At 41.1% G+C, this 26,330-nt stretch overlaps 1 protein-coding gene across 2 annotated transcripts; it reads left to right on the forward strand.

The window, feature by feature from the left end:
* Window positions 1-305: 305 nt before the first annotated feature.
* Window positions 306-19,114, forward strand: BRCA1 (BRCA1 DNA repair associated). 2 transcript variants are annotated; one of them, XM_030256330.4, is made up of 22 exons: window positions 306-355; window positions 831-930; window positions 1,385-1,438; window positions 1,796-1,876; window positions 2,406-2,494; window positions 2,860-3,002; window positions 3,418-3,520; window positions 4,440-4,485; window positions 4,941-5,083; window positions 5,545-8,883; window positions 9,546-9,631; window positions 11,064-11,242; window positions 11,422-11,588; window positions 12,044-12,363; window positions 12,990-13,077; window positions 13,666-13,743; window positions 14,306-14,346; window positions 14,961-15,044; window positions 15,446-15,500; window positions 16,668-16,741; window positions 17,072-17,132; window positions 18,123-19,114. In XM_030256330.4, exons 2-22 carry the CDS (start codon window positions 851-853, stop codon window positions 18,224-18,226), a joined length of 5,415 nt encoding a protein of 1,804 aa, XP_030112190.4. In that variant the 5' UTR covers window positions 306-355; window positions 831-850; the 3' UTR covers window positions 18,227-19,114. The 2 variants fall into 2 exon arrangements, with proteins under 2 accessions (XP_030112190.4, XP_072775070.1); XM_072918969.1 differs by lacking the exon at window positions 306-355 and having other exon boundaries at window positions 842-930; window positions 3,421-3,520.
* Window positions 19,115-26,330: the final 7,216 nt, after the last annotated feature.

The following is a 26,330-nucleotide window of genomic DNA, read 5'->3' on the forward strand; positions in this document are numbered from 1 at the left end:
CCGTCAGGGGGCGCTGCAGCGGCGCGCGCTGGCTCCGAGGCCGCGGATTGGCTGCGCGCGGCGGGGCGGGAAGGGCGCGAAAGGCGGCGCGGGGAGCGCGGAGCGCGCGGAGCGGCTGAGGGGAGACGGGCACGGCCCGGCCCGGCCGTGGGCTGGCACTGACCGCGCCGGACCGGCACCGGCACTGGCACCGGCACCGGCACTGGCACTGGCACCGCCACCCGCACTGACCGCGCCGGAACCGGCATCGCCACCGGCACTGGCACCGCCACCGGCACTGACCGCGCCGGGACCGACACCGGCCGCACCGCCACCGCCACCGGCACTGACCGCGCCGGTACTGGTATTGGTACAGGTACTGACACTGACCGCCCTGGCCCTGGCCACGCTCCCTCCGCCCGTGCCGGGACACTTCTCCTCAGCCTGCGGCCATGCCTCGCTGCCGGGCCGGTCCCGAGCTGCCCCGGCGGTTTCTCTCTGTTTCAGGCTGTGCTGCGGGCTCTCGGCTCTGCCCAGGCTCCCTCCCACCGGCTGCCTGCCCCCGGCTGGGCGCGCTTTCCCTCCCTCCCAGCCCCTCCTCTCGCTGCTTTGTGCTCTGCGCTTTGCTGAGTTTCACTTTTCTGGGCGCTCATTTGGGTACAAGACTCCAAAGGTTTTAACTACGAACGTTCGGATTAAGAACCCCTCTGTACTGTCAAGTGTTGTTGAAATAAAAACAATTTGATATCGTTCTGCTGTTAGAGCAGAGCCATGTGGGAGAGGGCATAGTCACGGGAGGTAGCAGAGTTTTTTGCAGAAACAAAGCTGATAATATTGTTTTTTTTCTGTAGACTATTTTTGGATGTGAAGGATGGACTTCTCAGTAATTACTATTGGACAAGTACAAAATGTGCTTTCAGCTATGCAGAAGAATTTGGAGTGCCCAATATGGTATGTCAGGAAGTAATATCAGTATAGTTAGTTTTTTAGAGATATATTTTTTTATTCTCATTTCTTTGAAAATGCTTTGACAGTTCTATGGCTCACCAGAAAGCAAAAAGATTTGTGCTTGGGACTAAACATATTGATGATTGTAAGGCTCAAATGACAAACTGTAAGGAAAAACTTAAATTTTTCTCTTATGTTCCATATTTTGCTTTTCTACTAAAACCTGAATGTGTCAGTCCCCTACTCAGAGGGAAAAAAATGTATCTGGATTAGAGAATTTTTTATAAGCTGTGGGGGTTTTTGTCCCTTGTTTCTGAAAGGTGAATGAGGTCTGTAGTTCTTTAGTGTGTCATTTAATGTTTTGCATTTCTTTAATGCAAACAGATGCTGAAATAGCAAAGGTTCTGGTTGAATTCTATAACCTCTTGTGCTCTTGTTTTTGTTTCCCTCTTTGTAGCCTGGATGTGGTACAAGAGCCTGTTTCAACAAAATGTGATCACACATTCTGCAGGTAAGTTTAAAAACTTGCAAGTGCAATGCAGCTTTTAATTTCCATATATAGTGGGTTTGTGTTTATAATTTTTAATTCCATATATACTAGTTTTAACTGCCATGTATGTTTCTTCAGTGCTAATCATGTATTTATACTGTGTTTTGGTAACTTCATGTGAAGCTACATGAGGGAAAAATTCAATTCTGTAGAAGAGAGAACTGCAGCTTGCAAATGTGTCAAAGGGGATCAATTAACTCACTGTAAGACCAGAACAAAAATGCATCCTTGAGTCACTAAGTGGTGAATGTGCATAGTCAGTTTTAGGGAAAATAATATCCTTCTGTTGTTACCATAACAAGTGTTCTTTCTTTCTAGGTTCTGCATGTTCAAACTTATAAACAAAAAGAAAAAAGGTGTGGTAGAGTGTCCTCTGTGCAAGACTGAAGTTACCAAGAGGTGAGGAAATCATCTTTGTAAGGGGGCTGGAGGATGAGGTGTTTGAACTCTGAGGAAAGACTAACAATAGGTTTAAAATATTTTAGCATTAGCATATATTTTAAACATAGGTTTAAAATATTTTAGCATAAATACAGAAGAAAAGGTGTTTTTTTAGTAAGCTGTCTATTTCTAAAGGAGTAAATGCAGTATCTTACCTCAATGTGAGCTTTTTCCAGGTGAACACCCCTCTCTCAACAAATGTCTGTGCTATATTGGTGTTTAATCCTTACAACTGATTTCTCTCTACTAAACCTATATGAGAAAATGATGTGCTCACTTTTGTGATAATTTCAATTCCCATAGTAATGGTTCTTTGGGGGAATTTGGTTCTTTGGGGGAATTTATTATTCCTTGGCAACAATTTCTTCTTGTCTCATCTTCTACCTTGGAGTTTTACCCCCTTTTTGGTTCACTCAAAATTCTAGAAATATTTATAGTTAGCCTGTTCATTTGTCTTAAAATAACTGAAATACTTATGTTATTTCAGAAGTCTGAAAGAAAATTCCAGATTTAAGCAACTAATTGAAGGACTGTTGGAAGCTATCCATGCTTTTGAGCTTGACACTGGAGTGAAGTGTAAGTGTTGTGAATGTATGTCCCCAGTTTTTTTTTAAATAAGGTTTTGACATATCATGATTATTTATAAGGTATCCCATTCTGAAATAACTAAAATTAGATCCTGCTCTTGCTAGATTATCTATATAACCAAAATTGGTTGAGAAAATTAGTTGGCAGGATCAAGATCCTAATTATTACTTGAAGAGTGCTCAAAAAGAATAATCAGACTAGTAATTCAGCAAGATTTCTTTCTTGGATAAACATATTTTAGCTGTATTTGCACAAAATACACAGAGTCTACACAAGTCTATTTCATTAATATCTAATACTTGAGTTGTACTCAGTGTAATTTTTTTTTTTTTTTACCTAATAACATCATTTAGTTTTAAAGAATCATCACTTTCCTAAAACATCCACGGAAGCCACTGCTGAGTCCCTGTGTAAAGAAAGTTCTGTCATCCAAAGCAAGGGCTTCAGAAACAGGAGAAAAAGTGCTAAAGGAAATGAACAAGAAAACTTCACCTTGGTAACTGTTTTTTCCCATTTTGTTTTTGTGAATTTTGTAAAAATGTATTTGGAATGTGTATACATGCATGTATACAAAAGAATGAAGTAGGAGATTTTGGGCTGGTCTCAGGTTGCTGTTTGAGCTGAGTAATGTGGACAAGGACATTTATATATTTTTGTCTTCCTAATCTACTCGAGAGAGATGTTTGCATAAAATGACCTGAACTTAAACATAATATTGCCATGATACATTGTTTCTATTGACACATTTCATTATTGCTGTCAAAATGATCCATTACTTGTGTTGTGCACAGAAACTACCAATGCATATGAACTAAGTAATTGTATCAGCCCCCTGTTAAAGTCTAAATAGCTATGAATTTTTTTAATACCCCACTGTTGTAAATAACTATCCTTTTCTGTTTTCCTGTCAGCAGGAAGCTAGTGTGAATATTCACCTTACAGATGCCAAAATGTGTCGCCCAAGAAACAAACCCCAGAAATCTGACTCTCAAAAGGGTATTTATATAGAGTTTGGTAAGATCTGTTTTAAATCCACACTAATTGATCCTATGTACAATGCTTACAAAGTAATGAAAGGTGATTTTGTTCAAAGTCTTTATAAACACTAATTTCTACTTAACACCCAAAATTACAGCAAAGGTACAAATTGTGGACAATTCCAAGTTGGTAAATCAAAAGGGCTTTTTACATAATTCTATAATGGCAAATAATGCTGCTGTAGTGAGCCCTTAAACCTTGGTGTACATGATCCAGAGAAGGTATTTACAGATGTGCAAAAAATTACAGCTGTTACAGCTAAATGTAGCCACTGTTTTCTGAAGAATACTAAGCCTTGTCACCAGTGCTTGAGATGACAGTGAAATCTGTTGGAGATATTAATATTTTTTGCTATCTATCCTAGCTTTTCAGAATTTTATTTTATCTGCTGTTGACTGCTGTGAGAAACAAGACACATGCCATGCATAGCTTATTTTTATGCTGTTCCTTCAAGGAAGGAATTGCTGCTTTCAATGGGTAGAGTTTGTTTCCTCACTTTTTTCCTTATTGCATCTGCCAGGATCAAAGGATCTGTGAGAGACATTTGAATGCGTTTCTATAACTTCCAGTTCAAAATTCGAAATACTAGTAGCTGTTTTGTGTACAAATTTAGAACTTAAAAAGTAACTTTTAGCTAATTAACTCTTCGTTACCAGTCTGTTACCCGTCATTGTATTTAAACACAGTTTGATGCTGGAGCCATGTAGATATTTATATATAGAAATCATTATAATTAGGTAAAATACTTCACAATTGAACTTGGTTTCATCTGCTAAAAGTTGAAAGCATCTAGCTCTAGAAAGGAGTAGGCATGTATGTGATGATAACCACTGAATCTGGCAAGTCACCTTTCTCTGAACTGTTCCAACCAGAGTAACAGATTATTTGTTTTCAGGCTCTGAATCATCTGAAGAGTTTTTTAAACAGGCAAGCAAAACTGGGTAAGTAAAGGTGATTAAGGAATTAATATTTTCTGCAGACAGTAGTTCAATATTCTCATTTCCTGTGTTCTAGTTTCTTAGCATAGGACTGATATAATTCTTAAGCTGACAAATGGTTTTCAACTTTGAGGGCATTAGAGTAGAATGGATAGCTGAATTCCAACAGTTTACCATATTACATGCTTAAAAACTGTTTTCTAACTGTTTTGTTGGGGACATAGATCTTCCATAGAAAAGTAGGTACTGTGCTTTGGAAAATAAATACTAAATTCAGGATTACAAGAGAAAATCTTTTAAAGAAATGGCCTGGAGATCTGGTTGTGGTGAGTGTCAGTTGTGCAGCTTGACTTCTTCAGAAACTATTTCAGAGAGCAAAAAGGGAAAAATAAGTATCAACTTCTATTCTGTCTATTATGGTTTTATCTGTAATGAGAGCAGATTTCCTTTCCCAACAGGTTTGAAGACAAAGGAACAGTTCAGAGTTCTTCTCAAGTAAGGCTGGAAGAACTTGAGAGTGCTGAGAAAGCGAATGAAAATTCTTGTAATGCACAGCCTGACAAGTTGTGTGCCAAAGAAATAACACTACCAGACATCATAGGTGTGTTATTTTGGTGACAAAGGTGATTAAGCCTGAAAGGCACCACAGATTAACATTTTTATTTCACATGATTGTCTATACGTATATATGCTTGCAGTGTGTAAAGTAGTTCTGTTGATGCCTACAGCTAATACAAGACTGTTCCTGTAGCCTAGATGCCAAATGTGGATGTTGTATGCATGGGAACAGAAAGCAAGAAAAGTAACTTGATCTGAGTACAAAACTTAATTTATTCTACGTGAGTCATATTACACATGAAAAAGCACTGGCTAATAATTAATCTAAAAATTTAGAATATGATCATTCTGCCTTTGTCTAGAGGGAGATTTTTGCAGTGTAATATTCTGGTTAGGGGGGAAGTAAGAGCAGTTCTTTTGAAACAAACTAGCCATAAAGCTTGTTATTGTGGTCGTGTATGTAAACTAGAGGTTAATAATTTATTATACCTGTAAATCTAACAGGTGAAAGTGATTTCTCAAAGGAATGTTTGAGCAAGAAAAGCACTCGGAGCATCACTGAATGTGCCAAAGCTGACCAAGTGAATGTGACTGAATGCCAGAGTTCTCCTTTGAAGGTTCTTGCTGCAGACCTGCTCCCAGAGCAGTGTGACAGAGCAGGTGATGCCAGTCCCACAGTGAATGAGGACACATCATTCTTTAAGAACATAGAAGAAATGGAGGAACAGCAAGCCCAGTACAGCAGTGAAAACCAAGAGTTTGATTTAGAAGATAGCTCAGAGAGCAGGCTGGATAAAAGCAGGGAAATGGATACTGATGTACAAAGTGTGGAAGCTGTAGAGGGATATGAACCTGAGAATGACTCTTCCTATGACAAAGAACATCCTCTGGAGGAGCTACCTCAGCCAGAGACACTTCACTCTGCCTGCCTGAATAAAGTCTCCAAGAAGAGACTGAAGCAGAGCATTCAGAAAGTCAACGAATGGTTTTCAAAAAGCAATGAGGTTTTATCTTCCAGTTCTTCACTGGATGAATCTGCTGCATCAGCTGATGTTTCAGGTGAAGGAGATCTGTGTTCATCAGATAAAGAGTCCTGTATTTCAGCAAAGACTGACCCTGTGGCAGATTCCATGAAAATTGCAGCAGTGGAAGGAAAAAAGAGGTGGTCAAAACAAACAGCAGAAAACATCAAAGACAAAATATTTGGAAAAACATACAAGAGAGGGAGGAAATCAAATCCCCCTTCTACCTTGAGAGACATTTTGCCTTCTAAGCAAAAGGCAGATGTGGCTGCTGATAAGTGCCTGAATGATTTCAGCAAAGACAGACTCAAAAGAAAGAGGAAGACTGCCTGTGTCCTGCAACCTGAGGATTTCATCAAGAAAAAGGACACAGAAGAGGCAGATGGGGGCCCTCAAAGTGTTAATGGGGGCCTTGGAGAAGCTGAAAAGAAAAGATGTGATGAAAGTGTTGCTGTTAATGAAAGTCACCTCTCTCAGAATAGAGCAAAAAATGCATTAACAGAACCTGAGGAAGGAGGAGAGTCCACATGGAAGAAAGCTACTGAGAAGGTCACTACGAAGCACTGTGATGGGGAACCAGAAATGTATAACTGTGATCAGAAAAGCAGCAAAAAAAGAAGTTCTGCAGCAAAAAGATGCAGGCATTCTAGTAGAACTATGTGTGCTCTACAGTTAGTAGTGGACAGAGGCTCTGTTTTCCCTGATACAGCTGAGCCACAGATTGACAGCTACCCAAGCAGTGGAGAGCCCAGGCAAGCTGATTCTGAGCAAAATCCAGTCAGACGCAGCAGAAGGCTTCAGTTACTCTCTGAAGAAGTAACAAAAGGAACAAGGAAAGGAGTAAAGGGAGCAAGAAAAACTAACAGTGGTAGTGGGAGGTCTATCTCTCGAGACCAAAGGAATGTGGCAACTCAGTCTGCTGAATGCCAAGACCTGTGTGAGCATCAAGATGAGTTGAGTTACAGGCCAGTCACTAATATGGAGGGAGGTGATCTGGAAGCAAATGAAATGCAGGTTACCCTAAAGAATTTATATCACACTGAAGAAACTGAAAAAAGTCTGTTCAGACCTTCATGCCTGCCTTCAAACTGTGGTTCCACTGTGCCTGATACAGATTCTCAAGACAGTAAAATTCTAGGTAGCCCCCTCCTCCTACAACTTCCTTCAATGTCTGCTAAGCAAACTGTTTCTCACCAGACTGAAGAGGGGACTGAATCACCTACTGCATTTCCCCCAGAATGTGGGCATGATTCACAAAATGTTCCAGGGGACTTCAAAACTGAAAAGTTGCCAATGGCTAAAAATGTTTTGGAATTGACTAAGGAAGCTGAAGAGAGTGATTTGGACACCCAGTACCTGCGGAATATATTTCGTCATTCAAAGCGCTCATCCTTCAGCCTTTTTCAGGCTCCAAGGCAGGCACGTGCAGTGGAACAGCCTCCTTCTGAAACCCTAAATCTATCATGTGCTGCTCAGGTAGAAAATAAGGCTAGCAAACAATTACAAACAGAAAGCTTGCAAGAGGAGAGAACAGCTGCTCAAAACTTGAGCAGGCTTTCTGAGAAAGAGAGGCTTAAGCCCTGTGAGTCTGCACATGTCGATCCTGTGCCTTGCTTTGCTGTCAGCACAGGGGAGCACAGGGATGGCATTTCACAGGCTGCAGAGGAAGGGGCTCTGACACCAGCAAGAACAGAAACTGCTCAGACTGAGCACAAAAATGGATTGCTACAAGAAGAGCAGGTCAATAAAAAGCCAGTGTCAGATGAGATAGGGATAGAAAGTGAGTTGAGACAGAATCCCACTGAAAGTGATGGAAGCCAAAGTGACCAGAGTAACACAGAGAAGCAGGATTCCAGACAAAATGATTTAAACACAGGCCAGGAAAACAGCTTCAGTTCAGAAAGCAATCAGGCAGGAAAGACTGAAGTTGTTGATTGCACAGAACCAATTCTACATTTTCAATCCACATCAACGATTTGTTCTGCAGCTTGTCAGCAAAGCCCTGCTGAATTCAGCTGTGAAGTCACTAGGACAAAAAGTAGCAAAAGAGAAAGAAAACATGTAAAGGGGAATGAAGAAGAAGCAGCCCAAAATGTTAGCACAGCTGTAGAGGCTCTGGAAGAACCTGTCAGAGAGAATCATGATCTTACAGGTTTGTCTGAAACCCCTAATGCCTTACTGTGCTCTGATACTGACATTGAGGAGAACACCAGCTTATGTGAAACTGATAGGAAAGAGCAATCTGCAGTGTTTGTAAAAAGTGACAATGCTCTGGGAAAAGAACTGCACAAGAGAAATGCAAGCTCTAAGCCAAGATCTCGAGGTGTTCGAAAGTCTCGGAGACGAGTGCAGAAACTGCCATCTTCAGATGAAGAGTCCTGTGAGGATGAGGACTTGCCATGCTTTAGGACATTAATCTTCAGCAAATCAGCAAGCACACCTTTGCAGACTGATAAACAAATGGCATCTGTGGCCGAGTCTCCGGTGGCAGAGTGTCCAGCGAGCCCAAATGTGCTGCCTCACAGTGTGAGTAATGATGGCAATATCGTGCAGAAGGTGCCTGAAGCTGCCCTAAGTAATGTGTGTGTTTCGCCAAGCCAGGAGTCAGAATGCTCTGTCAACTTATTTTCTTCCCAGTCCAACATGTCTGAAGAATCACTCAATGGAGCACAAGAACTGAACAAACATTTACCACAAGCTCATGTGTCCAAACAAATGAGCAGTGTAAATGACAGTAAAGAAACTTCTCAGAATTCTAGTGGAGGGCTGAAGGAAACCAAAGATGAATGTCAAGGAGTCCCAGACATGGGAGCAAATCTAGGTACAGACCAAGATTTTTCTCTTTGCAGCTGCATTTATAATGTTCTTACAACAAAGTTTTTGGTGTTTTCATGGAAACTTTGTTCTGTATTTGAGGGGTGCTTGCTCTTCTAGTATAATGTATCAACCTTAAACAGTCAAAGAAAAAAAACCTCAGTGGTTTATTTCCTGAAAATTATGTTCTTCTATTGTTCTTTGTTCAGAGCATAGATGAACAGACTGGGCACTAGAGACTGTCTGATGGGAATTTGAGGGAAATGCTGGTTCTCTTACTACAGTGTGATACTTGCATTGTCAGCAAAATTTCACAGCCTATCCAGGCTTTTTCCCCAGCCAAATGTTTGTTGAAATTGGCTGTAGAATTTTGTAGTGAATATTTTGCCATTTTTATGGCCTTTGTAAATGTTTAGGACTCTTTCATCCCTGTTGAAACACTGAATTCTGTTTACTTTGTCATGTGTGTGACATGCTGTTCTTTCAAATGTTCACTTAAAAGGAGATCTGTCCTAACTTCAACATTTTCAAAACTTGTCACTTCAGTGTTAGCTATTAGTTCTCTAAATCCTCTACATGCTAAGAAAGGATGGATAATGTTGGTTGGTTTGTTGTTGTTTGGTGGGGTTTTTCCTTTAACCCAGGCAGTTTTTTTCCACCTTCTTCAAGGTGAAGCATCTGGATATGACAGTGAAATAAGTCTTGTAGAAGATTCCTGTGGACCATTCTCTCAGGGTGAAATCCTCACTACACAGGTGAGTGAGTTTATGCACTGAGTGCTAGAAGCAGCTTGCATTCCAGGAGATAAGCAAGCTGTGAAGTCAATAGAGTGGAAAATTTCTTTCATAATAATTCTTTGTCACTAAATTACTTCCAAAAGCATAATTAATGAGGAACTGTAGAGCTGTTTTTATGTCATTATTTGTCCAACTTTTCCTCCCCTGGTGACCTACACTGCAATGGCCACAACTTGTTATGTGCTATTGGTTACAGGGCTTAATTATGGGAGATGCTAATTAATGCATCTCCACACTTGGCGAACGCTGGAAATGCCAGCTCCCTATATTTAAAAACCTTAATGACAGGAATATATAAGGATTGGTGATAAGGAGTAGATTTATTACAATAAATTACAATGTGATATTTAGCAGCACAGAGATTTGCCTTCTCTGTGTAAAGATTAAATCAAATAATTCCATATTAGAATATTATAGATACAAGTCCCAACAGGCAGTGTCTAATGAAAGGTGTGTCTACAAGTGAATTTTCTGTCTGCTATTAAAATCCTGAATTCTGCTCAGTGGCCTGACTTTATGTATTGGGTGATTTGGGCTGGGAGTTCACCTGAGGGTTAGGGGCTTGAGTTTTTTTGTTTTGCTTTGGGGTTTTCCTTTGTCCTATGTGACTTTAAGGTAAGTCTTATGCCAACTCTCTTCAGCATTTTCGACCCTATGGTCTTTATGTATGTCCAAAAAGAAGGTGCTGAGTGGATTAATGGCATGTGAAAGAGGGATTTGGGTTTGTGATGTGGTGATGGTTTTCTGTTTGCTTGAGAGTTTTTATGGGTTCAGTAACAAAGAAGCTCCACACGGTGCCAGTGCTGGAGCTACAGATGGAATATTCAGTTCTGTGGAAATTGCTTCTTCATGTAAAGGGTTTGGGTTTTTAAAAAGGTCTTTTGAAAACCTTTGAGCTATTCTTATGAGGACCTGCCTAGGGCATGTTTTTGATTATGTAATATAATTTTTGAGGAGGAATATAAGGAAGAATATTATGAAATGTTTTAGTCCCTTAAATAATCTTTGGAGCTTTTAGTAACAGTGGAAAATGAAGATTCAATTTAAAATTTAATAATGAACATCATGGATTGAGCTACTAATGGAATTTGGACAAAATTACTTTCAAATAAATTTGTGCAGGAATTATGTTGTTTTCTGATTGATTAAACTCTGAGGCATCTAAACTGAAATAACATGACTGGCAAAATGAGTCTGTTGTTGTTTGGGTGTTTTTGCTTCACATGTGGGATGTGTTCACTATTTGTTACAGTGAAAGCACCATAGTCACCTTTTGAACATGTGGCAAAAACTTAATTCAAAACCATTTTGCTATTTCTAATTTTCAAGCGTTTGTTAAACAAATTAATCCTGAGTTTGCTTATGTTGGCATTCTTGTACTCCTTTGCAGCAAAAGAATGCTATGCAAAATAACCTGAAAAAACTTCAGCAAGAAATGGCTGCACTTGAAGCAGTGCTAAAGCAGAATGGAAGTCAGAATTGTGAAGTTTTACCTGTCCACAGGGAACTGCCACATTCCAGTACTGAAGGAGCATTTGAAATGGATCAAATGAGAAAAGAAAATAACAGGTCAATGGTTTTATTTGGAGCTTTGGGGTTTATTATGTTTATTTCTAAATTTTTATTTAAAAACCAAAATCTTAACTATCTCTGAGCTTCTGGGAAATTACAATACTTTCACTGTTGCTACATTTTTCTGATGCTTAAAAGAGTGAAAAGGGTATTAAAATCAATTTCACTCTTTCAAGGTCTCCAGAATGGTTGCTTTCATCTTCTAAATCCTCTTCAGTGAAGAGATCAGATCTGGAGAAAGGCCCTGAGTGTGACAGTGTTCTAAAGAACAAAACTCCCTCTGAAAAGACAAAACCTGTGCAGGAGGCAGTGCAAGAACATGGGCAGTGTCAGCTTGGAGCAGGTAACATTTCAGAGAAACCCACTGCATTTGGATTTCTGGTGGTTTTCTCCTGTTCTTTTCATGTTTTTACATATCAGCAAAATATGTATTTTTCCCTGTATTTTAATTGATATGTTCCTGGTCATTATAAAAAGGTGTTACTGCTTTGGTAGCCCAGCTGTGTGGCTGCCCATCAAAAGGGGTGTGACAGCTTTCTGACAGTAATAGGAGTTTTTCTGTCTCTCTTCTAAATTCAGACACTTTGACAAATATGCTACTCAAAGTTCCACAGGTATTCCAGTGTCTTGCCTATAGATCAGGAAAAAGTAATGATAGAGGCAAAGATGAAGTAATAAACACATAAGGAGAGGAAGTAACTGCAGAATTTAAACCTGAAAGAGAGAGCAACAACATTCTACCATGACTACTAGAAAGAAATGCAGTTTTCTCAATGAGTAATTTCTTGTTTCCTTCAGAAAATGCAGAGGAGCAGAAATCTGGGACCAGGCAAAACAGTGCATCTGTCTCATCAGATCTTTTTGGAAATGAGAGTCCAGATAACTCTTGCTCCTCTGTAAGGCTTTTTACCCCTCAAACTGCAGAAGCCACAGGTGGGCCTGTTCTGGCTCAGAACACTGATAAAAGCTGTGGCCTAGGCCACAAATTGAAGAGAAGTGAATGTTTTCCTGCACCTGTTCTGCACAATGCAACTGGGAAAGAAAATACTACAAATCCAGTGGTGACCAAGAGGAAAAAAATGTCAATTGTGGTATCAGGTCTACATCACAGTGAGCACGTAAGTAGATTTCAGAATTTTGAGATCACTAGTTAATAATTCCTGATTACCACTATAGTCCTTAATAGAGAGATCTCAAAGTATAATAAAACTAGAGATCTCTAAGTATAATAAAACTAATCTTGCAGGAATTGCAGGTGAGTAATGTAGCAACTTCAAACTTTATCACTCCTAAAACAGTGATAACAGTGATTAACAGTGCTGCTTGTAATGGCACTGTTAAGCTTAGTGAAATTTGAACTTTTTAAACAAAGCTTTATAGAAAGCCTTGGGGTTGGGGAGGGGCTGTGTGGGGTGTTTGGTCCAGTCACTCTTCTCAGATGATGCTGCTTCACCCAAATTCTGATCCACAGGGAGCATTCTGTAAGTAGTAATTCTGCTAATAAACCTGTTTCTGCACTCAGTTTTCAAGAGGATTTGCCTTTTGGCTTATAAAACACACACCAAGAGCTCTGCATTTCTTTAGTCTGTTGAATGGTGCCAAAACTGACTTAGGGAAATTAACATTCTGTGTGCCAACACATAAAACTGGTCTTTAACTATCCTATTACATTATGCTCCTACAAACTGGGGCTGTTGAGGGGGTTAAAACTATTCTAACTATTATTTTCTTAACTACTTTTCAGTTGGTGGTCCAGAAGTTTGTGAAAAAAACTCAGAGCACTTTATCTAATCACATTACTGAAGGAACAACCCATGTCATAATGAAAACAGGTTTGTTGGGAGCTAGGGGACCAAATCCTGTATTGACAGACTGTATAGAATTTTACCTTCAGTTTAAACAACAAGCACACAGGTCAGCAATAAATTTAATAAGTTTGAGGAAAAGGTATTGATTGTTTTCTCTATTGTATGTTTTTTGTTTAAGCTTGTGAGTTTTCTCATTCTATTTCACAGAATCAGAGTGAGGGCACGATTTCCCTTGTGTAATTGAAAGTTAATGTTACTTGCTATTTGTTTCTTCAGCTGTTTGCTCATAATTTTCAGGTGTTGACAGCACACGAGTGTGAAGTAGTTCAGAACCAACCAAAAGGAAACAAAAGATAGTTCCCAAAGAAGTCATGCTTTTTCTTGCCTATTTTATTGAATAATCTAAAAGAGGGCTCACAGTTGGTATATGTGATTAGTTTCTGCTCATTTCCTCCAGTTTAGTAGCATTATGACAGTGGGCTTTTAGAACCTTTGTACAGTTTTGATAGTTTTTGGGGTTCTTTTGGGGTTTTTTTGTTGGTTTTTGGATTTTATTTTTTTTTTTTGCTAATGGCAAAACTAAATGAGCTCTTCCTGTTGTTTGCTCTGCAGATGAGGAGCTGGTGTGTGAACGGACACTGAAGTATTTCCTGGGCATTGCAGGAGGCAAATGGGTTGTTAGTTATCAGTGTATGTATCACTGGCAGTTATCAGTGTATAGTTATCAGTGTATAGTTATCAGTTATCAGTGTGTGTATCACTGGTTTTGGAGAGAAATGGTCTTTGCCCTTCTACCATCAATGCAGCCTTCACTTGATAAAGTAAAGAAAAAGGATCCCTTCGTGCCTTGCCATCTGATGTCTTCCAGTGTTTCTTCTAAATACTTTAAAAGAAATTAGAATTAAGAAACACAAGCAGCAATATCAAGCTTCTTACTCTTGTGAATTACTTACTTTTTCTGCTTTCAGATAGCCACAATGAGTTGCTCCCCACCATGGCAAAAGCCTTTTGTCTCTCTTAATTTAAATCTTTGCAGTGCATGGCATCAGTTAGTGTAACATTAGTATTATTTCTAAAGGGTAAAGAAATGGTTAAAAATGGTAAAAAATTCTTTAATTACTTTCAATGTTATACTGTATTAATTTAGTACAAATACCTTCACATTAATGTAGCAATGAAGTCAGAGTACTGGTAGTGGAAAAACCATTTTGCTGGATAAAATTACTTTTCTTGTTGTGATCTTTTTATTTAGGGATAATTCAGTCTTTTAAAGAAGGAAGAATATTGGATGAGGTAGGTCTTTGAGTCAAATGTCAAATGGTAAAGTAATGCTGTTGCATGATGGACTTATGAGCTTATTTGTATTGTACAGACAGATATTATATAAACATTTATTGGAATTTTAGCTCTGAAACCTGGGGTTCTAGTTTTACCAAGTCCTAGGACCAAAAGCCACATTTAGGCTCCATGCACTCATTGATGTTGAAGACATAATTAATCCCTATTATTTTTTAACAGATTATAGACATATTTTTATAAATGTTCCTACTGATATCAATTAGATTATAGCATAGAGCAAAAGATCTATTCCTTGCTTAAGGAAATAATGTTATATACAGATAATTTCTATCAAGTAAGACTTTACTGGTAAGATAATTATAGTCTTGGAGTGTGCTGCTTCTTTTATTTAGTTTGCTAGGTTACTATACAGTTTGAGTAAAATTTGTTTCTTTAAAAATTGCCTGATGCTGCAGGGCTTTTGCTACTCCAGCATGTCTCTTGCAAAGCCTTTTCATTCATATTCTGAACACACTCATAGATTTTCAGTTCTGAAATCTGACACCTTCCTGTTTTGAAGCAGAACTCTGACAGGAAAGAGTTCTCAGTCTCTTTTTATTATGTTCCAGGAGGAATTTGAAGTCAGAGGAGATGTAATCAATGGGAGAAACCATCAAGGTCCCAAAAGGGCCAGAGAGGCCCTGACTGGAAAGGTACAAGCACCTCAGGGATTCAAACTCTGTCCTGCTCTGACTGTTGCAGATGTGTGGCTGTGCTGGCTAAGTATCTGGAACCTCTTCCAGTTTCTCTGTACACACAGAGTTGTACAAATTTAGCAGTTTTATACAGGAAGGGTGAGCTCTGTTAGCAGCAGAGCAGATATTCTGTAGGGGCTCACTAAGCTTGGAGTGAATGCTGTCTTTTTATAACACAGGATTAGTGGTCCTTAATATTATTTTAGTTTTATTCTTAAATTCTTTTGGTTTCTGGGTTACAAAGACTTTGTGAAATATTCATAACTTGTTAACAAGCCCTGGTAGTGCAATGAAAACAGCATATAAAGCATTTTCCTTTAAAACCCCCTATGAACTCTAACATGTACCTTGCTTTTCAGATCTTTAAAGACTTTGAGATCTGTTGCTGTGGACCCTTCACTGATATGACTACAGGTGTGTCATTTTAGTGGAGTTGGATGAATGGTTAATATAAAAAATATTTGGAGGGGCACTGTGCATTCACCAGAATTGTACATTTGACCTCTTCTTGGATAATTTTTTACCTCTTTTGCTCTGTAACTTTTAAAATACCTACAATGTGGTAAGGTGTAGATAAATAATTTTATCCAGTTCTATCTCCAAATGGAGTGGAAATAGTGTTCTCTTCTATTTGGATGTCCTCAGACAACCTCCTGGCAATTTTGCTGCATTTCAAACTAGGCCTTTTATCTAATTTATCTCTGGATAAATTATCTAGGAAAAGCATTAAATGTCATGTTGTCTGGTAATTGTTATTGATGCTCTTGATCACTCATATTTGAGCATTTTTTCTTCCGTCTTAGTAAGCAGTTCCTAAGTATCCTTTTCCTAGCAGTTGACACATCTTTGGTGTATCCTCCTGTCTGTAGGAGCAAGTGTTGAAAGTTAAACACTTTAACAAACCTAGAAGTTAATAGATAAAGAAAAAGCTGTTCAGGATAGCTTTATTTTTTTTAATTTAATAAAGTATGTTACAATTTTTTGAAAATTTAGCTTATCATTTTTCTACTTCAAATATTTGTACCTGACTTCCCATTTTTGTGGCTTATTCAGCAGGTACTTTCTGATTTGTCCAATAGAACTTTATTTTTGACTGTGTGAAATATACTCAGGTTTCTTGACATTTACAGTAATTGCTGCAAAGGATGCAGTGCTTTCACCTGCTGCAGTGATCCTCAATTTTGGCTCTTATACTTGAGAGACTTAATCTTCTTCACTACCAATTCAACAAATTGGTGCAAATTAAGTAGGCTACTTTTGTTAATGAGAGTTAATCACGGGTCTAATTTCTCATTTTTAATTTCCATTTCACATCTTGCATCTTTATGATAAGAGGAAATAAATTGTGACTTTTTCAGGGGTTTGTTTTGTGCAGACTTGTCTGGGAGGTGAGGGATGGGGAGTTGATGTTCCCTGGCAGGTTTGAAAGTGAAAGGACTCTTTTTCTATTGAATCTCACATCTCCTTCAAATGGTGATGGCCTGTGAATTGGAACAACCACACGAGGGCCTAGGGAACAGTTCAGCTTCAATGTGATAGAAAACACTGAAGTGATTGACTGATTTCATCTGATTTCCTCAGAGCATCTGGAGTGGATGGTGGAGCTCTGTGGTGCCTCTGTGGTGAAGCAGCCTGACCTGTTCACACCCACAGCAGTAAGTGCTGAGGAGGTTTTACCCTCCCACAGTTTCCAGAGCTGTCTGCACAGCCTGGCAGTGCTGGCCAGATCACTAATTTGTCATGAAATTAGCACTGAGCCTTTCCTTTCTAGCTCCAAAAGCCTTTTAGTGACTGAGTGTAGTCACAGAATTTCTGGAGGGGAATCACAGAAGAATCTTAGGAACTAATGCCTTTCTCCCTCTGCTTAAATTCCTCTCTGAAGTGAAACTGTGAAGTTAACCCAGTTTATGCTCTCTGTAAATAGTTGTGAGAATTATGTAAGAACAGACAACAATAGCATTTTTGTTTTTATCTTAAAATCCTAGAATTCTGCTGCTGTTGTGGTTGTGCAGCCAGATGCTTGGAAGGAAAACGTGGATTATAGAGGTAAAGCAACACTGAGCTGCTTTCTGTGTCTTTATCACACCTGTCCTTTTAATAGCTAAATATCAAAGTGTTGTAGAGAAATCAAAACTCTGCATCTGGAGATGGAGGTATGTCTTGTAAGAAAACTCTAGAAGGACAAAGTATACTGTCTCAAGAACCAGCACTAGTCTTAAGAGCTACTCTGGCAGATGAAAGCTATTGCCTCGGTTGTCCTCCATGTACCATCAGCTTTACAGAAACTTTTCTAATTGAATCTTTTTTAAAAGGTGGGGTAGGGTGTCCTTGGAGGACCAGTAAAATCTAGGAGACAGCCTCAGATGGAACAAGATTCCCTTAGTCTGAAAAGGTCATGTTAAAAAGCCTTAACAGATGTAGTTTTGCATTTTTTTTTCTTTTAAGCAAAATGCTCAGGAGAAACCATGAGGCTTTGAAAAGTGCAACTGAGGTTCTGGAAGGAATGGGAGCTAGTTAGGCTACACTGAAGTCCAGCAAAACAGTGGAGCAGCATGATGATGTTAAAAACCCAGCTGTTTCCATGGCACTGAAAAAAGAGAAAATAAAAAGATCCTGGAATGAGGAAGAACAGTCTGAAAACACTTCAGTAATTTTCTGTTGCTTCTGTCTTAATGAAACTCATTGCTTGTCACACACTCAGTGTGTCTGGGCAGACAGGAACCAAAGCTCTGTCACTGAGATCCTACATGAAAAGATAACAATTGCATTCTTTGTTTTAGTGTTTATGTTGTGTTCACTGTTTCCTACTTACCACTTGCCAAAGAGCTCTTGGGGCAGCAGCTTTACCTGCCTTGCTGCAGGGACTGGCAGTGCCACATCTCTGCTTTTACACTTCTGCCTTTTATAGAGCCTTTTAAAACATCACAGATAAAGCAAACAGCTTATTCTGAAAGCCATCAGTGGCCTCACCTTAAGCTTGTTTGGACTCTTTGATAACAGCTGCATCATTTATTTATTTGTGTCTCTGTCTTGCAGCAATGCAGCAGCAGAGCAGCGTTGCCGTGGTAACTCGGGAGTGGGTCCTGGACAGCGTGGCTTGCTACCAGTGCCAGGAGCTCAGTGCTTACCTCGTGTCCTGAGGGTGAACAGCAGCTCCTAGGAGTAATGAAATTACTGAAACATCACCATCTGAAGGTGGAATTACCCACTGTCCTTTCAAGCTTTACATTCACTTAAAGGACTATGAGATTATAAATGTTAAACAAATGTTAAAAGTTAGAGAATGTAGTATATGGTCTCCTCAGAGAAATGGTGATATATTATTTGCCACTGCAGCCAGTTTCTGTTTAAATACTTGGGGACAGTCATTTAAAGAGGAATATTGGGCTCAGGGTTTCAATTAAAACATACCTGCACTCTTGGAGTAACCTCTATATTTTCATTTTGCTTAAATACGAACCCTGAATACTGTTTTGTGATTATTAATGCATCAGCCTTGGCCATTGATTGGTTATGGTTGTGTTGAAAGCTCTACAAACAGCTTTCCTGTTGTGCATCAAAGTGCCAACCAGAAACACAGGTATGGTCCTCAGAAATGCAATGATTGAATCCAAACAGAAGGGAAGACTTAAACCCAGGAACCTGTGCCAGTGCTGTCAAGCTGTTTTCTGACAAGTATATGTGGCACTGTGAAAGGATAATGAATAGATGCATTTTAGTATCCAGGTGACCCATGATAAGCCCGAAAATATCTGCTCCTAATAGTCCCTGCTTGTAAAATGAGGCTGCAAAGAAATTGGCTTTTTGTGAAAGAAAATATCTTGCTTGTTTCTGTTGCCAAGCAATTCAATTTCATACCTAATTTTGTACTTATGGGGGCAGAACTGCTTGTTTAAAAAGAAAAATAAAATGTAGCTAAGTTCAGAAAATTGTTTTGTGGTAAGATGCTGCTGTCTTGGAAAGTTACAAGAGAAAGTATGTTTATAAATATTTGAATGCACAAAAGAAATAAAATTATTTTGGCAATATTTACCTAAATGTTTAGCTTTTATGTGAACCAGTCACTCAGTCTCTGCATTGAGGCATATGTGAAAAAATACCTTAGTTTAGCCTGCTGAAACGAGGAAAGAAGTAGAGAAAGCAAAAATGTAAATGAGAGTTTCAGAGATGCAATCAGCATTGCAGTTGCTATCACCCTGAGAAGTGAAAGTGTTATCAACTTCCTGCAGCTGCCAAGTGCAGGTAGGCTGGTCAGGCATTGCTGCTGGCAGTGTGAGAGCTGGGAGCATTTGCTCAGCTGCCACACGCTGCTGTTCCCTCCTGTGTGACAATATTCCAGATCTGCCAGGCTGCTCAGCACAGCCTCCCTTGCAGCCTGCTGCTCTTATCTCCACAGCCCATGCTGCCAGTGGGTATTTTATAATCTACATTTCAAAGGACAGCTGGAGGCAAGGACTAAATACTGCCTGGTGGATGCAAGGAAAAGGCCAAGCAAAACTGCTTTGCTTTGGCCATTGTGAAATTGTCCCCCCAGATATCGATGCAAAGATTCTTTTTATCAGTCAGGTACCAGCTCCAGGTGGATAATTGTCTACAGGAATGACACTCATGGTGCTGCTGTTCCTCCTTGGAGGTGACTACATCTGTAGAAGCTCTGTTTCTATAAAGAGTTATCTGTGAACTTTCCTAGTGATCTCCATCTGGTGTAAGATTTGAAGTGAAATGACTTTCAAATAGCTAAAGCCATGGAATGCTTCCAGGGGAGCAGGGAGGGTAAGGGGAGCTGATTCTGTCCTGGAATCCATTTGCAATCCACTTCTCCAGGCACATTTCCAGCTTTGGTAAGGAAACCTGTGTTTGCCTGAGGCTTTGCCATCAGATAAGCACCACGTCTGTGTTCAAAACTGTTCTGGGTTTGCAGCTCAAGCTTTCCTCCATGCAGCTGCATCGGTGGAATGGAAGAAGCCCGAGTTCTCTGTTTGATGTCGGTGTTTGTTTGGGGTCCAGCTGCAGGAGGAGGGAGGTGGACACGGGGTTTGGCCTCTGCCTTTCCTGCCGGGCTCTCCCTGGCTGGGCAGGTCCCTACACCGGGACACTGAATTCCTTTCCTTGCCTTCTCTCAAAGCTGTTAATTGCTTAACTCTTCCTAAAGAAAAGGAGAGGAATTGGCTGCTTAGGGGCAACAGAAGAGATGTGTCCTAATGTCTCTACAAACACTTCGATGGGCGAGAGGTGGCTGTTAATGTCTCTCTAATTTGTAAGACTTCTGCCAAATTATGTCAGTTTTCAATGCAGCCTGAACATCCAGGACACTTTTCCCACTCTGCATCCTGATTCACAGACTCAGCACACAAGATTTGGAAGGCAACAGGTATTTATCTTCACAGGCACCTGAGGAAGGGCATGTTCCACAGCCTGTGGCTTATTCATGTGTCAAGGGCTGCTGTAACGTCTAATTAACAACAAAAAAATAACCAAAAAAAGCTTTCAGGAGGTGATTTACTGTAAAGTTCAGATTTTCAGCAGAACACCAAGTTTTTTTCCATACAGCAGGATGTGACACAATCACACCTTCAGCTCAGCAGCCAGGCTCTCTCTTCCTCCTTGTTCACTGCCATCCCTGCTGAATCCTGCAGCACTCAGCTCCTAGAGGGACTGAAGGCCTGAGAAGAATTCAAGGCACTCATCTGTCTTGGCATGGGCTTTGGATGTTAGGGTGACATCCTTATGCCCTAACCCAGCTGCAGAGGAACAATTCCAGTACTGAAATTGTCAGAAATTAAAAGGTTGAAGGAGAAACTCTTGATAGCTTTTTTTTTTTTTTTTTAATGACCTACAAGTCTGGCTACTGCAAGCTTTGATCTTACTGGATTTTTTTCTCTTCCCCAGGTCAGTACCTAATTCGTGGGTGAAAAGCCCAAAAGAAAGGCTGTGCTCACAGAGGATCAGTTCTTTCCTTCTGCTCCCTGTGGGGATGCAGTGTGAGAGATGCTTCCCTGGAGCTGCTGGACTGTGCTACTGCTCAACAAAAAATTGTGTGGGTGCACAGGTAATTTTCTGCCTCTCTGGAGAACCAGCTGTCCCAGGTGTGCTGTGCTTCCATCTGGCAGGATGCAGTCACTGCCCTCCCCTCGTTTACAGCCTGTTCTGTCAGCCTGGATCAGCCGATGAAATCTGAGACTGTGCCCGAGCAGCCTCCAAATTCCCTTCCCTGTGAACCAGAAAGTCCAGAAATACAAATTCTGCCTCATTCCCAAAGCATCTCCAGGCATGGCCCTTGCAGGTGTGTGCAGTGCACTCAGCTGTGTCCACAGGGCTCTGCAAGCTGCACACACACCTGCACAGCAGGCTCCAAACCCTGAGCAGTGCCCTGCCCTGGGGACTCAGGGAAGCCACAGCAAATGCAAGCTGTGGGCATCTGTGTGGGCTGGAGAGCCAAACGTGTCTCACTGTGCCAGAAAACCTCCACGAGCTTTCAGAGGCAGAAAAGCCACCAGCACATGGCTGTGTCCTGCTGGGGGATGCTGCTGAAATGCCAGGGGGAGGCCAGATCAGAGCATTTCAGCTCCAGCTGTGGTGGGCACAGCTTGTGGTGAGCCTGAGCTGGGCTGGGCTGGCCCGGGGCTGCAGCCACAGCAGCTCCAGGAGCCCTCGTGCTGCAAAGGTGCGGAAAAGGAAGAAATCCCAGAGTTAAAATCAGCCTCTCTTGAAGCTGCCAGAGCTGCTGCCAAGATCCTTTTCAAGCACTTACCAGGCAGGGTTTGACAAAGGGCAGACTGGTCCAAAGGGAATGCAGTGAATCAGGGCAGCTATTTATACCCCTGTAGGATGCTGGGTCAGCCATTTCCCATCCGCTTGTAATTCCTTTGTTCCTCTTCCCCTGTTCATAAGAACCTCTCCAGAAACTTTCTTAGGAGCTGTGTGGAGGCTTTCCTGCCCTGCTTGCACTCTGACATGTTTCTCATTCCTGGCTTGAAAGACTTTGATTTACTGAGGCTCTATTTCAGGTAAAGAAATTTCTTGCAGAAAAATCATCAGTACTGGTGAGAGAAGCACCTCGAACCAGTTCAGGATTAGAAAAACAGATCAAAATTTATATTTTAGAGGAAGAGGAAGCTTCACCAGGAGCCAAGTACTGACAGACTGTCATCGTGGCTGGAACCAAGTGTGGGTGAGGAAAACCATCAAATAATTCTCTATAACCTGTTCCTCACCTGGTGGCTGTGGTTATTTGTCAAGGCAGGGAATCAGAGCCTTCACTTGGACTGGGGGCTGTGACACACAGAATTGCAGAGGCTGATTGTGGAAAAGCTGCATTCATGGTGCTGCTCTGGGGAACTAAGTTTTTATAGCTCATGCACCCAATCCCATTGCCCATTAGGATGCCTTTTTTCCTTGCCAGACTTTTTCTCTAGATTAGTAAATGAAGAAAATCTATTTTCCCTTGTTGCAAGGAGAAAACTCAGTTCCATTCCCCATAAGGGGTGCAGGCTGTTCAGTGCATCATGCAGAGTCCTGTACCCATTCCTTGAGAACAGCCAAGCACAGAAATATTAATTTTATTTTTTAAATTATAAAGTTCCTATGTATACAGTGAATTTAAGAGAGATCTGTGTGGTGAGTCTTGCAGCTAATATTTCTCTTGAGAGTTGCAGAGAAGGGGGAAAGGAGAGTGAATTGTCTCAACCCTCAGCCAAGCAAGCAGCAGTGCATCTGTGCAAGTGTGTGCTGGCAATACTAATGACAGCACTGCTGGCAGAGCCTGCACAGACAGCTCGGGGTTGTGGGAGCAGCTCATTAATTTGCTGATCACCAGGCAGCTTTCTGAAAACCACTGACCCTTTCTTAATCCTAGTTTGACTCTAGCACCCAGACTACAGGGCTTGTAGTTTCCCTGCTCCCACAGCAAGGAAAATGTTTTCTGCTGTTAGAAAAGAGGAACTGGGAATCTGACTGGGGTAGGGAGAACATACATGGGTGAAGACAGATTTACCCTGACCTGACGGGCATTTCTTTAACTCTCCAAAATTTTAGAGGATTATAACAAAGCAGCCCAAGCCCGTATTGCTCCTCTCAGCCAGGGATCACTACTGCAGGCTGCAGGGCGGGTGGCACAGCAGAAATGCAGGGGAGGTGTCACAGCAGAAATGCAGGGTGGCACTCCAGAAATGCAATGGAGGTGTCACAGCAGAAATACAATTGAGATGTCACACCAGAAATGCAATGGAGGTGTTACAGCAGAAATACAATTGAGATGTCACACCAGAAATGCAATGGAGGTGTTACAGCAGAAATACAATTGAGATGTCACACCAGAAATGCAATGGAGGTGTTACAGCAGAAATACAATTGAGATGTCACACCAGAAATGCAATGGAGGTGGCTGCAATGGAGATGTCACAGCAGAAATGCAGGGGAGGTGGCACTCCAGAGCCCAGCAGGACTCTGGTGGCCAAGGTGCTCCAAGCCCAGTCCTGCTGAATTGCCCTGGGTGAGATTTCCTTGGGAAGGGTCCCAGGGTGAAGTGCAGAGGGCTGGGGGCTGCTCTGCCCATGAACACCACAACCACGGGCAGCAGGAACCACGGCTCAGGCTCAATTACAATTTCAAATCACGCTGGGCTTGTTCCATCACCTTGATATTAACAAGCACAGTCAAAAAGAAGGAGGAAATTTTATCTGTGTCTTGCCCATGACTGTCTTTCCTAAGGATGTCCTTTGTGCCCCTTCCCACCTTTCTGTGGGGATAAACCAAGGGCCAAGGATCTATTCATGCAATGCAGGCGAGAGACTCAGGGAGGAGGTTCTGCTCATGGAGCCTGTCCAGGCCAGGGCCTGGCATAAAATCATCTGCCAGAAAAAAACATGTTTAATTACCTGCATTAATATTCAGGTCCTGAAGTCCTCAGCATTTGTATTTATTGGCTTATATAAATGAAACAAGCTTTCCAGAGCATGGCTGCTGACAGCACGCTCCCCTGAGGCCCTTTCTGAGGGAAGCATTTGCCATTTTGCATACATACATTCATTGCAATTGATTACAATGGGTTGATTGATTAAATGAAATTAAGTGATTAATTGACAGCTGTAGAAATCAGCTAGGGTCAGAGTAAACACATGGAAAAGACAGGTGGTTCACTTTCAGCTTATTTTCACCTTACATCAGTGGTTCTTTGTCATTTTTTACGTAGGAGGTTTGAGCACCTGGTTGGAACAGGGGATGTGACAGAGGAAAAAGATTTATGGTAGAAATCACTGAAAAACAAAACAGGGCTGTTGCCAGGTGTCTCCTCTGTGCTTGTGGCCTCAGATCCACACTGAACTGGGCAGCTCTGCCTGACATTTTCTTTTCCTCATGACTATGGAAGCTTAATGGTCAGAATGGATTCTTGCTGGATTCTTGGACTGCTCTCTTCCCATCCATATGCAGATGGAAATTGCAGCCCCACCCTGCAGTATCAGCACTGCTCCCACAGCCAAAATCATCTCCTGCCACGTCTCCTTCACGCTCAGCACCTCCCAGAGCTCTGACCTGGTCTTCATCTGAGCCTAAACAGGTGAAACTGGTCCTGTGCTGTTGGAGTCCTGGATGTGAGAGTTTCAGATTTTCTGTGCTGCCAGGCACTGACGCCCAGGAGAGCACTACATTGACCTGAGGCCATGGAGAAGCTTCCAAAATGGAATGACAGAACTGGGATTGTGGGGCTGGAGTTGGTTAGAAGTGTGTAACATCACATGGTGCAAAACTTAGAGTTTGGGGTTTTAGAATATAGTAATAGATATAAAGCAAGATGGAGGTTTTAAGGTGGAGGCTGGTCCTTCTTCTTCACCTTCTTCTCCACCTTCTTCTCCACCTTCTTCTCCATGGGTTTGGGTGGTTCTGTGTAATTGGACAGAAAAGCCTGCATTGCAGATTTCGAGTGATCAGTTACTGGGTTAAAAGTGAAAATAATTTAGGTTTCATTTCTTAATTGGATAGTTTAGCCTTAAAAGACCTTGTATAGAAAGATAGTTATCCATTTTGTAGCTTGTTAGTAGAATGCTGTAGACTTGGAACATAGATAAGTAATAATAAACACCCAAGTCTGAACATGAAATATTGTCTCAAATGCTTCAATCCCGACCTTGACAGAGACAGAAAAGAAGCCAAGAACCAGAACTGTGCTTAATATCCCTCATTCCTGTGACTGGCAGCTGCTGTGGGATCTCTGTGCTTGCCATGTTCCACAGGAAAGAACTCCTGCCAGGGGATACAGACAGGGAGAACTGCCCTGCACTCCAGGAGCCTCTGAAAAAAATTGTCTGAGTAGAACCTCAACCTATTTGTGCCTGCAGAGCTTTCTTGCTGTTCTTTCTTTCTGAAAGAGAATTTGACACTTTTCATATAAATACCAAATGACTGGTGATTCATTAGAGACCTCAAACCCAGAATTAAGCCCTAGGGTAGGCCAGGTGGAAAGGGAAAAGCCCAGCTTGAGAAGCTGCACAGAGCAAACATTTACTACCAGGCACAAACTGAGTGGGTGTAGGCAGGGCAAGAGGGCAGATGGAAATAGGCATGGGAAACACCTCTAGAGGGGCTTTAAGGATAAATTCATGGCTTTGCAATGGTTAGCAGCACTGATGCACTCAGCAGAGAGCTGCCTGGTTTGTAGCTGACATTTTTGGGTTACCTGGTGCTTTTGAACAGAATTCTGATGCTTGGGAGTGAGGGCCAGGGCTACATCCCCCACACATCTGCTGCTGCTTTTTTTATCCCAAATTACCTGCCACTAACTTCAGCAGGTGCTTTGGAGCTATTCCCATGCTGACAATCCCAAAATTTCCATTATCTACTTTTCTATCTACTCCTATTTATATATATATATATATAGTGTATCTATATGTATATATATATTATATTTATATATATATATATTCTCATATATATATATATAGGAGAATATATCTATGTATATGTATATGTATGTATGTATGTATGCATGTATGTGTGTATGTATGTATACACACACACAAAAGACTCCCAAACTTCTCCCAGCAGGCTCTGGCTAGGTTTGGAGGAGAAGGGACCCAACAATGGATTCATTTGATCTGTCCTGTAGCTCTCCTTTCCTGCTTCAGACTTTATTCTTTCTTTGCCTTTTCTATTCTTCTTTTGATTTTGCTTCCTGTTTTGTCTTGTTTATTCCTCTGTAGAGACGGAGAGTGAGGGAGAGGAGCTCCTTTGAAAAGTCTGGTTAAATGA

Source organism: Taeniopygia guttata, chromosome 27 (genome assembly GCF_048771995.1).
Source record: "Taeniopygia guttata chromosome 27, bTaeGut7.mat, whole genome shotgun sequence".
Classification (NCBI taxonomy): Eukaryota; Metazoa; Chordata; class Aves; order Passeriformes; family Estrildidae; genus Taeniopygia; species Taeniopygia guttata.

Bases quoted from the DNA above. Each gene is read 5' to 3' on its own strand.
- BRCA1 (XM_030256330.4), top strand. From the start codon at position 851: ATGGACTTCTCAGTAATTACTATTGGACAAGTACAAAATGTGCTTTCA. The intron at 931-1,384 runs GTATGTCAGGAA...CCCTCTTTGTAG, and splicing joins AATTTGGAGTGCCCAATATG to CCTGGATGTGGTACAAGAGC. The intron at 1,439-1,795 runs GTAAGTTTAAAA...CTTTCTTTCTAG, and splicing joins TGTGATCACACATTCTGCAG to GTTCTGCATGTTCAAACTTA.